Genomic DNA, 19,764 nt, shown 5'->3' with positions numbered 1-19,764 from the left:
CCACGGGTGAAATCGGGGTTTCTCAAAATATATAAAAGACAAAATAGAATAATAGAATATCCATGGGGTGAAAAAAAGAGCAAATGGTGAGAAAACGATCCTGATTTCACTGGATTTCTAGCCGGGTCGGCGGCACGGAATCAGATTTCTAGAAGTCCGAGAACTTCGTCTCTGCATGAGAACTCTCAGAAAGGAAACATGAGCTCTTTCATCAGCAACAAGTCGAGACCGTTTTTTTTTTTTTTTTTTTTGTGTGTGGCGCGCATACACACACACACACACACACACACACACACACACACATTTGCAGCACGATCATAGCGAGGGCATTCATCAACCCCATTGGACCTCTACCCAGTTTTAACCATAAAACCGAGACAGAGCCCCTCAGGAAGTGGAAAGACTGATGGAAATGTCCTTCAGTTTTCCAAGAATTGTCCACACTAGGATGGCTGGAAGCTCAAATTGGTCCTCTGGTCCAGCTGAACACACACACACACACACACACAAACAGCTCCACAAACGTAAGGACACACACGGGCGAGGATGGAAACACACTGGCGGCCAATCAGCAGACAGATGGACGGATGGAGGGAGGGAGGGACGGACAGACAGACTCACCGCTAACTTTCTGCAAATGGAGGGTGAAAACACGAGTGCCCGTGTGTGTGTGTGTGTGTGTGAGTGTCTGCTGAGTATGTATAATGGATTCACCCTGAGGGCAGCCCACTAGCAGTCAGACGCACCTGAACATAACACACACACACACACACACACACACACACACACACACACACACATACACACACACACACACACAAATGTACACAAAACACACACGCACACAAATATTCACACAAACTATTCCCTGTTTTGGCCCATTAGCTGGGGGGAAGATCTATAATATATGTGTGTGTGTGTGTGAGTGAGTGAGTAAAGGAGTGTGTGTGTATTTGAGTACGTAACATCCATTAGGAAGTTTCTTGTGATGAAAATGGGTAAATACACACACACTCTCACACACACTCAGGTAGGTTGTCTCTCGTCTCCACCCTCCTTTTCCTTCTCAACCGTGAAACCAGATGACTGATTTATATGGCTCAGACTTGACACTGCCCCCCGTGACATAACCCCCCGCCATCCCATAATTTACCCATAAAATGGCCGGAAGCGATGGCGATCTCGTTCTCTCCCTGAAACTTCATTCCTGAAATTCTTTCCAGCCTCTTTTTTTTTTGTGTTTCTCTTAAGCCGGCAAGAAAAATAGGGAAAAGGTCCAAACGTTGGCGCATCGCGTCAACAAACACCCCGTTCTCTTGCGATCCTTTGCTCAGCGCTTCGACGCCGCCGCCGCCGCCTCTCCGCGGACGGACGCGTCCCACTTTAAAACCCTCGGCAGATAACAACAATCATAACAACTTTATTAATACTTAATAAACTATTAAAGTCATTCATCAGGAGAGGCTCTCTGTTTGCAAAGAGAGTGAAGCGATAAAACTGGAACTCTTTGTGAATAAAAGATAAAAATTAATTAATAATTAGCTGAGTTAACAACAATCACTTCAATCAAAATATATAAATATATATATATCAATTATATATTTATACACAGATGCACATATCTATGATGCTTAAGAACTACCTTCCACGCAAACCGCTACAATCACTGTAGCAACCACCCGCAGGCATTGTACAAATAAGCTATAATCACCATAGCAACCACTCACAATCCCTGTAGCCCCCGTCTGTCAGGCAGACAGACCCGCAAATCGATGCGGCAACCGTAGCTGCAGCAACCGTCATAAAAAAAAAAAAAAAAAACCCACACACAAATTGGCGAATCGTCATGGAAACCACCGGCAAAAGACAGGAAAAAAAAACAGCCACAATCCCAAGCGATGATCACCAGCAACCTGTGCAGTGAGTGAGTGCGTGAGTGTGTGTGTGTGTGTGTGTGTGTGTGAGCAGCGTGCGGTCACCTCGTACTCCTCCTTGAAGCCGTAACCCTCGGCGCACTTCATCTGCGTGATGTGCTGCAGCAGGTCGGCCACCCGGATGGCGGGGTGCAGCTGGCCCGTCTGGTACGGCACCGGGTCCCGTTCCGACTCCCGCTGCTTGTAGTGGGACTGGACCAGGCTGCTGGTCTCGCTGGTCATGGTGTGGCTGTCGTCTGCGAGGCCAGGAGACACAAAGGCCAGACGCACTTTCACTTCTCAGGCGACTCGTTCGATGGAAATAAAATAAAAAAGAAAAACAAAACAAACAGCGAAAAAAAAAAAAAAAAAAAAAAAAAGGAGGGACGTGGACCAGACTGGCTCCGGTCGGACAGGAAGTAGAGACACGGAACGCTACGCTCAGTTCCTGCCGCTGTTCATCGCTTGTGAAATCATCGATTATTTTTTCCCCCGTCGCCGGGGCGATCGATGTGATTGATGATCTCGTATCGACGATCGAACCGCGATCTGTCGGACCCCCCCCTTTCTGAGGGAGACCTTATTGACAGACTCCGATTGACGAGCGGAGGTGTTTTTATTAGTGGATCAAGTCCGAGCTGTCTGAGTGACGGGCCGCTAATGACGGCCTCTGGTTGACGGGGCCTTATCGACGAGTTGCGCGCTCGCCGTTTTCGGCCGAAAACGTCCCGGATGAGCAAAAGTCGTCCGATCGGAGAGTCGATCGAAGTCCAGATTACTCCTGACCGAAACCAGTTCTGGTTCACATCTACGATGCGACCGTTTTTACCACGACAACGACAACAAAAACAACAACGACAACAACAAATGAATGGTACTTTTCACATGACATCAAGTCACATGACTGCAGGGCTGATGGTGGTGATTGGTTTCTTTTCACACGGCTGCGTATAATCTTCGGGATTTAAACCCTGTTTAGCATTTCCTTTTACGTCCAGATTCCGGTTGTTTTTTTTTTTTTTTGGAGGGGTGGGGGGGGGGTCACAAAATACTGGTCTAGATCCATTACTAGTCCTGGTCCAGACGTGGTCCCGGCCGGTGAAGCTGCTGTGTGAAAAGAGTTCAGAGTTCCTGTACCAAAACAAATCCCCTTCCCTTGATAACTGAAATTTCTACGCTGGTTCTGTTTTATATCTAATTTGGTTAAATCGACCTTTGACCTCTCTGGGACAAACCCTCCTGTCTCCGCTCTCTGACTCTGCCCTGCTCACGAGGGGCCGACCGACCAATCAGAAACTCGCGTTCCCAAACAGCCCAATCAATCGTGGCGAGGAGAGGCCATGTGATGGGGATGGAGGCTGGCGGCGCTTGACCGGACAAATGAGGACGGGATGAGACACCCACAACCACGATGGCGGCCAATTAGAGAGGGGGGGGGGGAAGGGTGGGGTGGACAGAGCTGATTGGTCGGGGACGAACTGGTGGGAGGAGTCTGGGGTTGCAAGGCCACAGTTTCACAGGAAGGGGTAAGAAAAGGGGTGCGGTAACGGATGACATCACAGCAGGTGGGTGTGGCTCCATGCGCAGTGGTGACCCCTCACTCCCCCCTTCAGTGAACCCCTCCCCCCTCTTTTAGCCCCAAACTTATCGACTTACCATTAATGGGCACTTTACACAGAGAAAGGTAGAAGAGAAGAAGAAGAGAGAGGACAGGGTTTAAGCAACAATATTAGCTATGGCTTTAGCCTGGGCTCAAGCTAGGCCGACGCTAACACACAACTTGCATGGATGGAAAGGGAACTGACAGCTAGCACCGGCTTATTTGAACCTGATGTGGCAGCAAGGGGCGGCGGCTAGCCTGGCTAACTGACCCCTGAGGTTGTGTAGCCTTAGCTAATATGCCGGAGAGAGTTTAGCTTCTTAAAAAGATTCAGATACAGTGTTTTTAGAATTCCCTCCTTTACTTAATATCTTACGCTAGGGCCACTCGTAGCCGAACAGCACATTTAGCGAGTAAATGTTAGCATCTTAGGCTAGCCTAAAACAACAGCATGCAGTTTTGACGAACGAGAGGTGTTTTTATGTCTTTTGCTTTTAACTCTGCTAACCTGGTCGGTAAGATGCTTTTTCAGCGACACACATGTAACGGTTTGAAACGTGATGCTTATTTTTCTCTTTCATTTGTTCTTGACAGTAATAATGAAGATTTTAGCAACAGATTAGCAAATACCTAGAATGCAGCCCTATGACGCTCATGCTAACAGGGTTAAGTTCGGGTTTACCACCTTCAGGTGGCTAATCTAATATATAATTTAAATAAAAAATATTTCTGTGACATCATCTCGTCTGGCTAATTGGTAATATTCCCTAAATTAAGTTTTTGTATGTACAGAAAACTTCGCCAGAGAAGTACTTTGAATTCTTTTCTCGGCCTTGAGAGGATTTAAAACACCGCTGCGATGCGGGAAACAGATTTTTTGCATTTAAACGAATCATATGAGCGAGTTACCGACGAGAGCGAGTGTTTTAGGTGAAAAAAAATTCAATGGACATTGGTTTTATTCGGCTTCCTGCTGCTCTACAGCTGATTTGCTACCCAAAGTGCCCGGAATGCGGACCCGCCGACACGCAGGCGTCAAACACCTGCTGCTCGGGGCTGAGGGAGGCGGGACGTCCATCTGCTTCCACTGAGCGCTTTTGCATTGGATTATAATCTCTCTGCCCCTTTTCAGCTTCAGGAAAAACAAACAAACAAACAAACAAGAATCCAAAAGCACAGAGCCAGATGGACGACTGACCCCTCTTTTTTTTTCCGCATTTTTTTTTTTTTTTTTTTTTTAATTCTCCCCCCCGTCCACGTGGGCGTGTTGTGTCCATGCAGAGGTTGTAGGTCACAGACAGACGTGACGTCAACACGACACGCAGGAATGTTGTGGATGCGGGGATGGAGTGAAGCCCACCGTCGAGTCCAGAGGAAAAAAAAAAAACAGGTAAAAGGAAAATAAATAATTTTAAAATAAATAAATTAGGAAAAATGAAATGAAAAATAAAGGTCAACAAAAGCATTTAAGAAAAAGAGATTAAAAAAAAAAAAAAAAAAGTACAAAAATAAATTTAATTAACTTGCGAACAAAAAAAACAAAGGAGGAAAAATACGTAAATAAAACAAACAAATAAATAAATAAAACGATCAAAAGAACCCAAATCAGCTGAACGAGAAGCAAGCAGGGATGGATGGAAGCCGGAACATCACTCTCTCTTTCTCCGCATCTCATTCCTCATTCTCTCCGTCCCTGCCTCTACCCTCTCGCCTGGACTCCCCCCTCCCCCTCCACCTGCCTCACCTGCCTGAGCGCTCTCTCCGCCCTACGGAGACGAGGAAGTAAAGAAAACTAAAAAAAAAGTAAAAAATTAAATAAAGATGAGGGAGGGCGGGGAGGAGGGGAACAAGTGTCTCACCCAGGATGGCGGTCGGCACGAAAGGGTCTGCCGGCGGGAAGTGTCAGCAGGAAGAGAAAGAGAGAAAGAGAGGGAAAAAAAAATGAGAAGACGAATCAGCCGCCTGATCTGCCTGCGACTTGATCCGGACCTGCGATGCTGAACTGAAAACACCACGAACCCCGCCGCTCGGTCTGGTTTTACGGCGTATTCTGCGGTTACTACAACGGAAGGGAGCGCTCAAATCCCTGATCGTCCAATTTTGGTCCCCCTAATCCGGAGAGATGCTCCGCTTCCACCTGGAAATCTAACGCTGGACATGTTTACCAAATAATGTGGACAGATATAAACTACCCCCCCGCTCCAATATGGCGGCACATTACCTGGGTAGTAGGAGTTGGGCACGGTGGTGCTGATGGTGTTGGTCTTCAGTGTGAAAGACGACGGCGATGACACGGCTGCGGGGACACAAAGAAATGCGTTGCCGCGGTGACAGATGCGTTGGAAAACACACTCGCACTCCAGATTGAAGTATCACCTGCCGGTTCAACCTGCTTTATTGCTGTTCGGAGTCCCGCAGGGATCCTGACTAGGACCTGCCTTATTTCCTCCTTGTTTACTTTCAAAAATATTTTTGTTGTCATAAAACAGCCTGGCTCTTTGATATATATATTCTTTTTTTCCACGCTCAGGTTCAAGCATTACCTTCTGGTTCTGCTCACAACCCCAATATTTACTCCCTTTGTAATTACACATAGCTACAGACCCTGCCATTGTTTGAAGGTTATTTTAAAACACACTATGGCTTTGTACATTCCCTCTCTGTTGTTAAGGAGCTCCCACAAATCGTAAGGTTCTAATGAACGCTGGGTTTCGACCCGAACAACGCAACACAAAGGCACGTCATTCCTGTTTCAGCATCGCTGTTTTTTTTGTTTGAAAAAAAAAAAAAAGACATTTAATCTGATATCGACATTAATCCGTCTAATTCTTGTGTTTAAAAAGGATTTCTCTCCGCAGCGAAAGAAGGAAAAACAATGTGATGGAAGGCATTAAGGGTTCTGCGCATTAAATAAAATATAGCGACTGCTTGAACCGAGTGAAACTCTGAGACACAATAAGAAAGAAAGGCGCTCCGGGAGGTGAGAGCCTGAGGGAAGGTCGACTCCTCCGTCCTCCACACCTCCGTCATCCTTCCATCACGCGGCTCTCCTCCCTCCGGCTGCGGCTCTGACAGCTGCTGATGAAACCCTTCACTCTCTCGGCGGCTCTTCAATCCACATGTGGATGAAGTCATCAGCGTTCGTCCGTCCGACCGCCTGTTTATCCCTCCATCCCTCCCTCTGTCCGCGAGTCTGACATGAATACATAAGATGGGCCTTCCGGTTCAGTTTGAAATCTGAAGTTCACCTTGATTCGGTCGGTGACCTTTGACCTTTACGGGCCTCTGACACTGTGACCTCTTACTATTCCTAAAATACACGCCAGTCTATTATTCTTTGTTTGGTTTCGTGTGTGTGTGTTTACTTACTGCGTCCATTCAGGGTGTGTGTGTGCGTGTCCACCATGGTGGTGTGCTGCGAGCTGTTGACCATCAGAGTCATTTCCTGTCGGGAGCTCATGGTTTCTTTACGCTTCTTGGCCAGTTTCCTGTTTGGACGGAAACAAGAGAACCTCACTTCACCAAGAGTGTCTGTGAACACTGCGCTCCCGATGACCTCTGACCTCTGACATTTCTTTTTTAGAAACAGAAAACAACATCTTCGGGGACAGTTTCATTATCATTAACATTCAAACGCTGATCGGCTGATATTTATCAATAGTTTCACGTTGTATAGATGGATACATGCATGCATTCACTCAACTTCTAATTAACAAAAAAACATTTTTGCCTATTCATACAATAAAGAAATGATAAATAAATGAATTATTCAATGTTTTTTTTACCAGATGTTAAAGTGTAACACTGAGAAAATGTTAGTTTACTGCTAAAGATACATACAAAGCCCGTGCGTAATTACATTTATTCACATTTGTATGTAATAAAAAGGTAATGAGCAAGGTGATGATTCATTTCCAGCTTGTACTTTAATGAATTATAGATTTTCATCAGTTCACCTCCACAGATTGAGGTGTTTAATCAGTTGATGGTGTGCATGTTTGCGCAGCGTGACGCCGTGGCCCGTCTTCTCCCTCCGCAGGGAGCCCCGGTAGGAACCTGCCTCTCTACGCTCTCGGTTTGTTTGCCGCGCGCTGTTTGCTTCCGAAAAAAATTCTCCGTATATTTTCGTTGCCTCCCTCCCCGGACGACGACGAACTCGTGATATATCCCAGAAAAGGGGACTCATTTCACGAGGCTCGATTCAGTTTCCCAGGATTCTGCCCGGTTGTCAGATCCTGAAGGCCGCAGACACGGCGGACATTTTATACTCCATTCCTTTCAGAATAAATAAAACAAATTCACAGCGTCGATACTGTATTTGAGCGTTCCCCACACAGATAATGTTAATTAAGAAGTATTACACATGAAGTTGGTCCGAGAACGATGAGATGATATGAGGACGAGACTACATTTGTTAAGGTGGTATGAGACCGATCCTCAGTGCGCGGTGGATATCTGCATCTTTTTATTCGACTCTTTCCATCCGTCCGTCCGTCCATCCATCCATTCATCCATTCATCCATTCAAACACTTACTTGGTTTTAAAAGCTTTGTGTATTTTCTCTCTTTCTATTCCGAGTGTTTGAAAAAAAAAAAATCCATTTGTCTGACTCTGGCTGTCTCTCCCTCTCACACACACACGCGTGTACACACACAAACACACACACACACACACACACACACACACACACACACACACGCGCGTACACACATGCATGCACACAGAAAAGTTTAACCGTGACCTGAAAATGGGAAATGAAAAAAATATGTTACATATATATATATGAAGTGGAAAAACAGGCTTTTAAACTGAAAAGGAAGGTGTGTGTGTTTGTGTGTGTGTGTGTGTGTGTGCGAGAGGCCCGAGGCTAGCCACTGCCCTCCTCCCCCTCATGTCTCCATCTTCTTCTTCTACAGCGAAAAAACCTGCAGCGTTTCTTCCTCTCCGATTTGACCCTGCCGACCCCAGCGCTTCCTTTTCCCCTCCGTCTTTATTAGAAGCGTCTTTTTCCGAATGTGAGACGACACGTTCGAGTCCAAATGTCTCCGTAAAACTGTCCGCTCTCCGATTCCTTCTTTTATATTGTTTTCTTTTAACCTGCTTTTTAATCCTCCCGTTTTCCGAGCCGGGCGATTACGATCCCGAATCGCTTTATCTGACGGGATGAAGACGCTTCGACGACCCGGCGAAACAATCAATAAATTATTGATAATCAGTGCAAAAAAAAAAAAAAATCACATTAAATATTGAATTTCGAATTATCCTAGAAAAATACTCTTTACTCTTTAAATATTTAGAGGGATCTCAGTGCCCGGAGTTGAACTCAATTTTGTGTGTTGCTGGCAAACAGAACTATTCTTCGACATCGCTTCTTTCTCATAAACCCATTTCCAGTTTTCTTAATAAAAGACTCCTTGAAAATCGGAGACTACGGTGGATTAAAATGTCTAAATATCTTGAATAACATATCAAGTGTAAAGGCTTTAAATTCAAAGGCTGATCTTTTTCTTTTCCTCCTGAATCTCCAGGTTTTAGTTTTTTAAAGAGCGGTTTTGCTTTCCTCGCTCGGCGGCTGGCGGACCACGCCGACCTTTGACCCCCTCATAGAATAGAGGCGAGTGAAAGGAAAGGGAAAAACAACTTTTACACGGCGTATGTGCGTCGTTGAGCGCGCGCGTTTGTGTCATGAAATCTGCGAGGCGTCACACTCTGATTGATTTAACACTACTTAACATGGACACGCACACACAAACGTGCTGCGTGTCAAAGCTAATCTATGCTAATCTAATGAGTGGCAGCATGATGCTGTTAGCAGTAATGGATGTGCGTGGATGCGTGGATGTGTGTGTGAGAGAGAATATGTGTGTGTGTGTTTTTCCTTGTAACGATCATTTGATCAGACAGGTTTATTACAGGCAGCTAATTCAATTAACCCTGTAACACTACACCACAATACCCAAGTACACACACACACACACACACACACACACACACGCACACACACACATGCAGATCTATCTCCAACTAGTGACGATTGAATCACAAAGCGACGGCTCAGATCAAGGATGGGAGGACCTGCTGTTTTCTCCCCTGTCAGAATTGCTTCCTTGCAAACGACTGTTTTGCGGAGGAGGTTCTGACTGAGAAAGTTCTTTTTCGGATAAAAATGTGCTAATTCTCAGTCATCCACGTCATGGTGAATTCTTGCCGAAAACTTCTCGTCGTGGCAACTGGACTTAAATTTCTTCACTTGGAAGATGGAAACTGCCCACGGGTCATTAGAATTAAAGAAACCTCTCGGACGAGGGGTGAAACATCATTCAGTGAAGAAATTCAAGTCCAGTTTGTGGGGGAAAATCAGGTTATCTTTGCTGTGTATTTAGCCTGTTTTTGCTGTGTTGTATGACAAACGTGTCCTTTACCTGTCTTATCGTCCAGCCTGTTTTGAAGTAAATCCATGATACGCATCATTGACATGACATATCAATGTATCTAAGAAGGATTATTAAAGAATTATTAACTAGCTGACAAATATGTGAACGCAATCTTTCTCCCCTTGTCTCTCTATAAAAGCTTGTCTATAACATCAACCGCTGGCCAGTCTGTAAGGATACTGCACCCTTTTTCGGCCGAACAGAGAACCTCGATCTCTGATTCTGGTTGCAAGTGACCGCCGGTCACTGCTGATCGTTGCTGACGATCGCTGGTGGTTCATTGTAATTTGATGCATTATTTCTGGAATAAATTCCTGTAAACTCAGAAGACTTATTGTTGTCTTGCTCCCTCACCTTACAGACTTTTACCTTTACACAGTTGCCGCGACAATACTCTATATGATGCATGAATGACAGTGTGAATGGTTATTTGTGAGTGAATGAGGGTGAATGGTCGTATGTCTGTATACGGTGATCCCTCGGGAAAACGCGGTTAACTTTTCACGGTTTCGCTACTTCACGGATTTGCATCGTGCGTTGTGTTCTGCATTCTGATTGGCTAAAAAGTCACTCCGCCTCATCTCTACCTGTGCGTCAATAACGTTGCAGTTTAATACGTACACGTACGTAAAACAGCTTGACAAATTTACATTACGTACGTGCAAATTCTCTTGCAATTTTGAGTTTCTCTAAAACCCATAATGTTGACAAAACGCTCTGGACCGACAAAAGGGCCCAAAAGGCAGCGGAGGATGCTATCTATCGCAGATAAAGTTAAACTTCTGGACATGCTAAGGGAAGGTAAAAGCTATGCGGCTGTAGGTCGGCATTACGGAATTAATGAATCTTCCGTTTGTTCCATAAAGAAGGAAGAAAAAAAAAACATAAGGACGACAACAGCAATAAGTTTTAATAAGGATGCAAAAAGGGTTGCAACTGTCCGCAATTTTTTTTCATAATCATTTTTAATTTTCTACCGTTTAAGCCAATTCGTGGGTTGCGGTGGGCGGTGCTAATCTCTGCAATTCGAAGCCTTCTGTTCACATTGATGATTAAAATTATTATTTGACAGTAGAGTACAGAAGTTATTCGTTGAAAAAAACATTTCAAAAGTACAGTACTTTTATTTGTGAAACAAATGATTGAGCCTGTAAAATGGTTTGTTCTTTCTTTTCAATGTATAATAGAGTATTTCATTGTATAATAATTGTAAAAAAAATAAAATAAAGGTTTCTACTTCACCGATTTTGCCTATCACGGGTTCTTTTTGGAACGTAACCCCAGCGAAAAACAAGGGTATACTGTTCAACATGTGAATGAGTGAGTGAATGATTAAACATTTCTATTTGATGCATAAATGAAATGGTGAATGGTTGGATGTCACAATATGAGATGTGAATGAATGAGGGTGAACGGTTGTCTGTCTCTATAGAACGCAAGGGTGGGCAAACTGCGGCCCGCGGGCCACATCCGGTCCGTTGGTCTTTTGTCAATCAGGCCCGCCAAAGATCGGTACAGAATTCATATTTTATGTGAACGATTGGATCAATAAATGTGGGAGCTCAAACAGGAGATTATTTCATTTTGGGAGCTACTTGAGAATTTTCCTGAGCTGAATGACACAGATTGTCTTTGTGATTTAGCCTTTACTGTGGACATACTGACACACATGAACGAGCCGGATGTGAAGCTACAAGAGAAAAAAAATGTTTTTTGCATGAAATGCATGCAAACGTCAGAGCCTTCAAAACCAAACTGGTTTTATTTTCAAAGCAAATGTCAGACAAATGTCAGACGAGTCTGATATGTACAGTTAACAAATGCGTTGTTTTTTTTTTTTTTTTTATATGTGTCGTATCTTGTGCTGGCCCGGCCCGTCTGTGAAATTTTAAAAGTCAATGCGGTCCATGAGCCAAAAAGTTTGCCCACCCCTGATATAGCGTGAAGGGGTAAATGGTTGTTTATCTCTATATGATGTATGAATGAATGAGAGGATGGTTGCAAACACTTCCTGTTTCCTGTGTTTTGAGCCATCAGGATCTCGTCATGTTTCGGGATCAAACAGGGTACGTTTGTGTTTTGGGGATAAAGATGGATATATTAATTGTTAGCTATTTATTCGTAACACAGGATATATTCTAGCTTTATACCTGCAGGCAACATGCATATCTGAGGTCAAAGGTTAGAGATGAAGCACAGATGGTTTGGATGTCAAAGGTTAAAAAAAATTCATGGAATGCAGGTTTAGATTAAAAATCAGGGCTTGGTAATCGCCGTGCAGATTGCTTTTCACTAACCGTTCACATTCAGGACGAAAGAGGGAGTCAAGGGGTTATGTTGGAGGACGGGGGGCACAGGGCTGGGGTTAGGGGTCAGAGGTCATGTAAGAGGGTTAGAGGGTCAGGAATTACACACAAGTAGGTGTAGGCCAGTAGCCTACACACCAGGAGGACGAGTGAAGGGGTCAAAGGTCAATTACAGACACGTACTGTGGATATAGAAGAGAATCTGGATGCAGCGTCCCGAGGAGGTCCTCCTCAGGGGGGCGTCATGCAAAAATACTGGTGGATTTCCAGCTATTGTCTTTTTCACTGCAGGGTGCACACATGTGGCCCGCTAACATCGAGATTAGCGCACCGGCTAGTTCAACGGAAATCAGACCATTACGCCTCTCGGCTCTCTTTTCGATTCTCGTCGCATCAAATCGGACGAGTTAACCCAAAGCGTCCCCCACCCCTTTTGTCACCGCGAAGGCTTTCCGCAGCCGAATGAAAACCCACAGTTCCACACTTTGACCACTAGGAGGGGTTTTGCCCCCCCCCCCACACCCCCACCCCGTATCCAGGTTCCTTCGTACGTCCACGGCAGTGAGCACAGGAGTGAAGGGGTCAGAGGTTACTTACAGGTAATAAGTGTAGGAGTGAGAATGTCTCCGTCTGAGTGGGGGGAGGGGGAGGGGAAGGGGGGAAGGGAGGGGAGGGGGATGTGAGGAAAGGAAAAACAGAAAAAACAGAAAAAAGGAAAATTAATGTTTTGAGAAAAAATACACAACAGATGATGTTAAATTATCGTGACAAGGTGAACGGGGTGGGTGGGTTATGATTGGCTGATGGCGTGTGGATGGTGGGTGGGCTGGGTGGGGGGTGGGGGCATCTGATTGGCTGGCGAGCTTTGACACAGGAGGTAATAATATAAGATAGCTATCATATGATAAAATATTTATACATATTTATATAAAGATACACATATCAGAAAACAAGACATTTGAGCTTGCTTCCCGGCTGCACCAAACTCCATTCAAAAAATAGTGGTTTTAAGAGCGTCCCAGGTCGAATATGGACCCCGTCAGTTTTATCCCAGTTACACCACATTAGCGGATCAATACAGACAAAGACTAAAAGAGTGTTATTTATATATATATTTTTTTATTTACATCATTATATCACGGTGTCTCCCGTGATAAATGTCTGTTTATGAGGATGAGCCTGTCTCTTGGTGAGTGAAATATTAAAGATGCTATCGGCAGAAACGGGCCGTTAATTGACGATGCACCACACCGGCGGTTTTGACGTTGCACTTCCTGTTTCTCTGTCGCCGTAATGAGTCTGACCCCTGGCCCGCTCGCCGCATGGAAATCAAACACGCCCCGTCGACGCTAAAAACCCTCGTTAGGGACTAACAAGTGCCGTTCTCGCTCTCCATCTCTAATATCAGTTAGAGGGATCAGAGCGCCATCGACTCGACAGACACACACTTTAAAAAAAAAAAAAGTCTGTGTGTGCGTGCACACACGCGCGTGCACGGCTCTTTAGCCCGAAGCAATTCTGCTCCGGGCGACTCTGAGAGAAGAAAAAAAAAAAAGAAAAAAGAATAAAACGCTCTTTCATCTAAATTTCTGTCTCATCTTCCACTTTCTCCAAACATAGACGCTTTCTGTGTGTTTAAAAGTGTGCGCGGATAGAGGACGCCGAGAGTGCACGTGAGTGTATGTGTTTTGTATGTGTGTGTGTGTGTGTGTGTGCGCGAGTGTATTTGATGTCGGAGAATAAAGCGGGTGCACACACAGTTTAATGGTGATTACTGCTGCAATCTGCTCCATTATTCATCCTCATCATCCTGCCTGTGTTTGTATGTGTGTGTGTGTGTGTGCGCGCACACATGCACACGTTACATGTGAAACTACTCTTATTCCTGTATCACAAAGCTGAAGATTTACAGACTTCATCTTCCAGGATGGCCGTGTTTCGGCCCCGCCCCCTTCGCCAACCCACCCTCCCGTCCCGATCGTTAGCAGAGTTTCAGCCGACGCTGCCTTAAAGCTTCAATTTGCGGAGCCTGATGTTTTCGGGGTGGGGGTGGGCTTTGGGGGGAGGGGGCGCAACCAGACAGCTCTCCGGCGGGGAAGAGCTCCGAGGCCGAAAAACATACTTTAGCGGAAAATGTTTGGGTGTGTGTGTGTGTGTCGGTGGGGAGACGGGGGGGGGGGGGGCAGAGGGGGTTGACGAGTGTGAGAATACTCGAGAAAAACTCTCGGAGCCGAAGCTCTGAATACACACTTTTAAATCTCATTACCGGTTCTTTGAGAAGCCTGAGTGCAAAACATTTCTGCCAGAACGATTGTCCCAAACAAACGCCTATAAGAGGGGACCTGGCAGAAAACAAACTTCCTCCCTTCTTTTTTTTTTTTTCCTTACCGTTTCTTCATCAGGAGGATGACCCCGAGGAAGATGATGATGAAGAGCAAGATGCCGGCCATGGCGCCGGCGATCTTCACCGTGTGGTCGGACTGTTTCTCCTGGTCCGGCTCCGGCTTTCTGGTCGTCTCCCCTGGAAATAGAAAAATAACAAGTCGACCGGGATGGAGAGGCTCAAGCGCGTGTTTGTGTGTGTGTGTTTGTGTGTGGGGGGGGCTACGTGATGAGTTGCCACGGTGACCGACACATTTACCTACAATGCATTTTTATTCATATTAGCATCCTAGAGAAGAGCTATGTTGCTGGTTAGCACTACGAGTAGCGGTGCGTTCACTGCCACCCAGAGGGAAGAGGAATTCACAGTTGTACGCTGGCAGGCCTCCATCGCCGCCATCCATGTGGTCCACTTAGTTTCTGATCGGTCACCTGGTCCGAGGGCAACCAGGTACCGAACCGGTTTCAATGACATGTGACCTCCCTGGTAGCCAATCGGCAGCCGGCAGCTTTCCTTTGGCCCCGGCGCTAAAGTAGCATGTTTTCTGGATTTAGCTGATTAGCACGTAGCTGGAGGGGCTGACACTGACCGTGAAATTGAGCAAAACTAATTAAAAATGAAAATAAATAAATAAATAAAACCTTTCCAGCTCTCTCTCTTTTTTTTTTTTTCCAAGTTAATGGGCACTCGGGGTTTTATTATTCATGTTGTCATTTGAGAGCCCTTATTAATTCACAGATCGGAGCCGAAGATTAGAGCAGTTTAAACAAGCATTGAGAGGGAAATTCAACTCATTAGCTCCGACGACAATCCCTGCGCCGGGGAGGTTGCGTGAGTTTTGGCTGTCGGGATCTCCAAAAAAACAGAAAAAAAACATAACAAAACAAAAATAAATAAATAAAACCACACACACACGCACTCACAAGTGTGTATACCGAGTATCGGCTCACAAAATTATATAAATAAAAGGTGAACGTTCTTTTATTTATTGAGGCTGGCTGTGGCCCTCCCTTCCAAATGGAAGGTTGACAGTTGAATTCCCACCCCGACTTGTGTGGATGCCGAAATGACCTCGGGCAAGGCATCAAACACTTATAGCCTCTCTCGATGGACAGTTTCATTTTGACTAATCGATCGGGGCACCTCCATATTGATCCGCTGCCATCGTTGTTGTTATGAAGCCGTGTCCAATCATTAGGGGCGCCGGAAACGATCGCGTGTTGAAACAATCGCCCGCTCATTAACAGCCGGCGCCAATTGACAGACGGCGGTGCCGACGGCCCCCGATTTTTTCCATATTCAATCTCTGGAACGCGGCCATTATTCCGCTAATTCGGGGAATCAATCAAGTGTTTATCAGGACAAGTTAAAACGTCTCCTCTGACGGCGGCCCCCGTTCTGACAAGGCGGCGGCCACTGATGGATGGAGAGTCCTTCGTCTCTGACTGAATAATGTGATGGGATGTCAGTCTCATGAAAAACCCATTACCTCCCCGCGTGTGTGTCCAGGTCTAATATCCTACAGGATGGCAGGTGCACGTGCGTGCGCGCGTGTATGCGCGCACGCCCGTGTGTGTAAGAACGAGAGAGAAAGAAAGAAATCGCCATGACGGAGATAAAGAGAAACACGACGGCTTTGCTGCTGTTTCACATGCCGTGGAAATCAAATACGTCACATCTACAACGTGCGATTCATATTTTTACTAAACTGCATTTATTTTGATTAAAGATAAAAAAATATGTCATATTTCAGTATCACTACAAAGGAAATCTCAAACAGATCCGCTCCAAAGATCCCAGTGAGTGAACAAATCCAGCCTAAAGCTATCTGATGGCGCCTTTGGTTCCTCTGAACTTGGAGCCTAGAAACTGACCCGTTGCCACGGCGACAAAGCTCATCGGCTAATGATTTCCGGGGTGGCGAGTTTGGCCGTTTTATGGACCCGTGAGGCAGCGAGCGACAAACAGGAAGTCGTACAAACAGGAAGTCGTACAAACAGGAAGTTGTTCAAAATCATATCGGACACTTTAAATGAACGTCTCTAACGAACGATTCAATTTTTATCTTTACTTTTTTTTTTAAGAAATTGAGTTGCGATGCAGCAGGGCGGTAAGAGACCCGGCCGTGACATACGCCCACTAGCGGGGGAAATATGACAGACACCCATTGTTACTGCGGCAACCGTGATGGCGAGCATCCACGGACGCCTGCAAGAGTATCGGGCTACTGGTCGATAACTGATTCGGTTGTCGCCGGCAGAGGAGGCCGCGATCCAATCGGAACCGCGCAAGGCGGGAAAGGTGGCGCTCCATCTGTTCTCATGACAGCCCGCCATCCGACGCCATGGCAACAATTCAATTTTGAATGAGTGTTTTTTTTTTTATACGCTGGCTGATCCGGACCAATATTGGTTCAGTTTGGGTCTGAATGGTTTTCTGTTTAAAAACCAGGTTGTGTTTTGACCTTCATTTCCTCTGTTTTCATTTAGTTTCTTCAAGGTCAAAGCTTTATCTCCGTTTTCATCTCAAACCGGCGTGTGCACACGCGCACACACGCAGACACACACACACGCAGAGCCACCTCGGAGGCAAAAAATGCTGCTGTTTTCAGTTTAAAGGCTTTCAAAACACTTTGAAGGGAGAATTTATCTATGTGTGTGTGCATGTGTGTGTGTCCCTGTGTGTGTGTTAAAGTGTGTATTACCGTGCGTGTGTTTTGTGTCACAGCAGGCCATAGAGGAGCTGTTTTTATGTGAAAGTGAAGCTGTTTTTGTTGCTTGGGGGCTTCAGCCAGTCACACTGAGTGGGAGGTGTGTGTGCTTGTGTGTGTGTGTGTGTGTGTGTTTGCATGTGTATGTGTAATAATATGTATCTGTGTGTGTGTGTGTGCGTGTATGGGATGAACAGCTGTTAAACATGTTCAAGAACTGGCGGTAACACAACCTCTCCCACATACATCCCGAATACACACACACACGTGCTGTGTATGTATGCATGTTTGTCTTTGTGCGTACACACGTGTGTGCATGACTGAGTGTGTGTGTGGGTTTGTGTGTGCGCACACTCGCCCGTGTGTGTAAAAGCTCGATGGAAAGCGTCCACCCTTTAGGCTGGTAAATATTTAAATGTAATTTTCTGCAAGCTCTGAATGAAAGTGTGTGTGTACGTTTTTGTGTGTGTTTGCGTCTCTGTGTGGGTCCCACCTGGTCTGCTGTCTGTTGTAGATTAATGAAAAGAGAACACAAACACACAAGAACACACACACACACACGCAAGCGCACTCACACGAGCGCGGAGCTGCATCCTGATTTGATTCTTGAAATTTTACAGACATCTTCAGAATTCCTCGCTTTGCAAATTCTCAACATTTCCGCCCTCTCAGAAAGTTTTCAAACTAAAAAGAAGGCAGACAATCCGCGTCTTCAGTCGCACGATGACGAGGGCTGTAAAAAGCAAACGCCAGGTACACTGAAGGTGAAACAAATTTAAGCCCTGCCCACAGGAAGTACAAAAAAACAACTCAAGATTCACCGGCAAACGCTTTTCAACATGGAGAGTTTTTTACCCAAAGCCTTTTCTAAAAATCCGTCACCTATTTTTCCGACATTCCTTCAGAACCTGAATGCCACGTGCTTTTAATAACATATATTTGTTTTTAATAATATCAAATCCTCCCCAGTTTATACGGGAACCTTTGAAAGAATGAATAATCTGGTGTTACAACAGTGTTAGTACACATGTTAAAAGCACATTCTTCATATCCAGCAGAAAACAGCACAAGACCTCGGCGTGTGTGAGTGAGAGTGTGTGTGTGTGTGTGATTCGTGCTCAGTCTGACCTGGGAGCTGCTTGTCGCCGGCCGCCGGCACGACGCGAATGTACGGCGTGGTGAGCTGGGTGGCGATTATAGCGGCTATCCATCCCGGAAGGCATGCAGAGGATGGACAGGGAGAGGGAGAGAGAGACAGGCTGTAGCAGTGGTTTGAAATATTAGTAACATGCTCTCCAGGTGACGTCATGTGACTTTTAAATGAGCTTAACCAAGCTTTTGGGAGCAAATCTACTTCCTGTTTCTGAAGCTGGTGATGGGTGATGAGCAATTTAGGATGAAGACTGAAAGGGGTTTGGTCACATGACATCAACTAGAGGCCCGACGGCAGTTTGTTTTTGTTTGTTTTTTTTGTTTTGTTGTTTTTTTTTAGTCGAAGAAGCAAAACCTGAAAGAGAAGCTGGTTAATCGGCCGGCCGGATCGGCAGACATTAGTAATTGATCAAGCAGGACCATCGGCATCCACGTCGCAGCTGCGAGAGGGGAACTTGGGAAGAGACTTCGGAGACCTTCAGGGTTCCAGCTGGGAACAGCGGCGGTCTAAAAACCTTAAAAACCCGAGGTATGTGCAGGTGTGGGATTTTAACACGGTGGAAAATACAGGAAGTAATTCCCAAAGCAAAATACCTAGCAGTAACTTTGAATTAGAGTATGCACATAACCAGGCTTCAGTCTTCGGGGCATATTTCCAACCTCCAATATAAGTGCAAAATGGGCATTCATCTCTTAAATATCAATTTGATAACAAGTAATTCCTGTGTGCCATCACTATTTTGTCTTTAAAAGAGTATGTGACCACAATAGACAATTCAATCATCAAAAATATCCTATTAAAATACGGAATGGTGTTTTGATGTTCATATGCGTTGTCCATATTTTTAAGCCGATATAACAGACTGAGTTGTGTTTTTAAAACATCAATATTTGTCTGATTAGAACGCAGTATGTACAAAGACTGCAGTTTTTCAACATGACGGCAGGCTGTTACTCTCTTAGCAAGCATGTTTTTCGGAACACAAGTGACTCTGAAAGTTAGCCGGGCAGAACAGGAAGTGTGAGAGGTTAAATATTTTATTACATTTTAACTAAATAGTTAGTGTGTGTGTTTTCTTTGTGCTCAACTGTTAACATTCAGGGAACGTTCAGCTCCCCTTTACATTCGCGTCAGCTCTGCACACTGTGGGCACGCAGCAAAGCATCGTGGGTACCGTGAAAAGAAAGGATGGGAGGGGGGAGGGGCTCCCAGGGGAGACCTGATTGGCCACTGCAGCGTGACTGACAGGTGTCATGGGAGGAGC

General features: G+C 45.4%; 1 protein-coding gene across 9 annotated transcripts in view; it reads right to left on the bottom strand.

Moving 5' to 3' along the window:
• The window catches only part of LOC147231671 (receptor-type tyrosine-protein phosphatase mu-like), a 104,265-nt gene that overhangs the window by 24,129 nt on the left and 60,372 nt on the right, over nt 1-19,764 (bottom strand). For 2 of the 9 annotated variants that reach the window (XM_086150631.1, XM_086150632.1), the window contains exons 18-24: nt 18,476-18,550; nt 14,643-14,775; nt 12,852-12,884; nt 6,883-7,001; nt 5,735-5,809; nt 5,373-5,399; nt 1,980-2,170 (exon numbers count right to left, since the gene is read on the bottom strand). In XM_086150631.1, coding sequence (XP_086006757.1) covers nt 1,980-2,170; nt 5,373-5,399; nt 5,735-5,809; nt 6,883-7,001; nt 12,852-12,884; nt 14,643-14,775; nt 18,476-18,550 — 653 coding nt within the window. Of the gene's footprint in view, nt 1-1,979; nt 2,181-5,372; nt 5,400-5,734; nt 5,810-6,882; nt 7,002-12,851; nt 12,885-14,642; nt 14,776-18,475; nt 18,551-19,764 lie in introns of all 9 variants that reach the window. The other 7 variants (XM_086150635.1, XM_086150636.1, XM_086150634.1 and 4 more) reach the window with 6 other exon arrangements.

The sequence above is a fragment of the Fistularia commersonii genome, chromosome 8 (assembly GCF_037954325.1).
Source record: "Fistularia commersonii isolate RoL2024-O1a breed Wild chromosome 8, RoL_Fcom_v1.0, whole genome shotgun sequence".
Taxonomy (NCBI): domain Eukaryota; kingdom Metazoa; phylum Chordata; class Actinopteri; order Syngnathiformes; family Fistulariidae; genus Fistularia; species Fistularia commersonii.
This window is presented reverse-complemented; position numbering and strand designations above follow the sequence as displayed.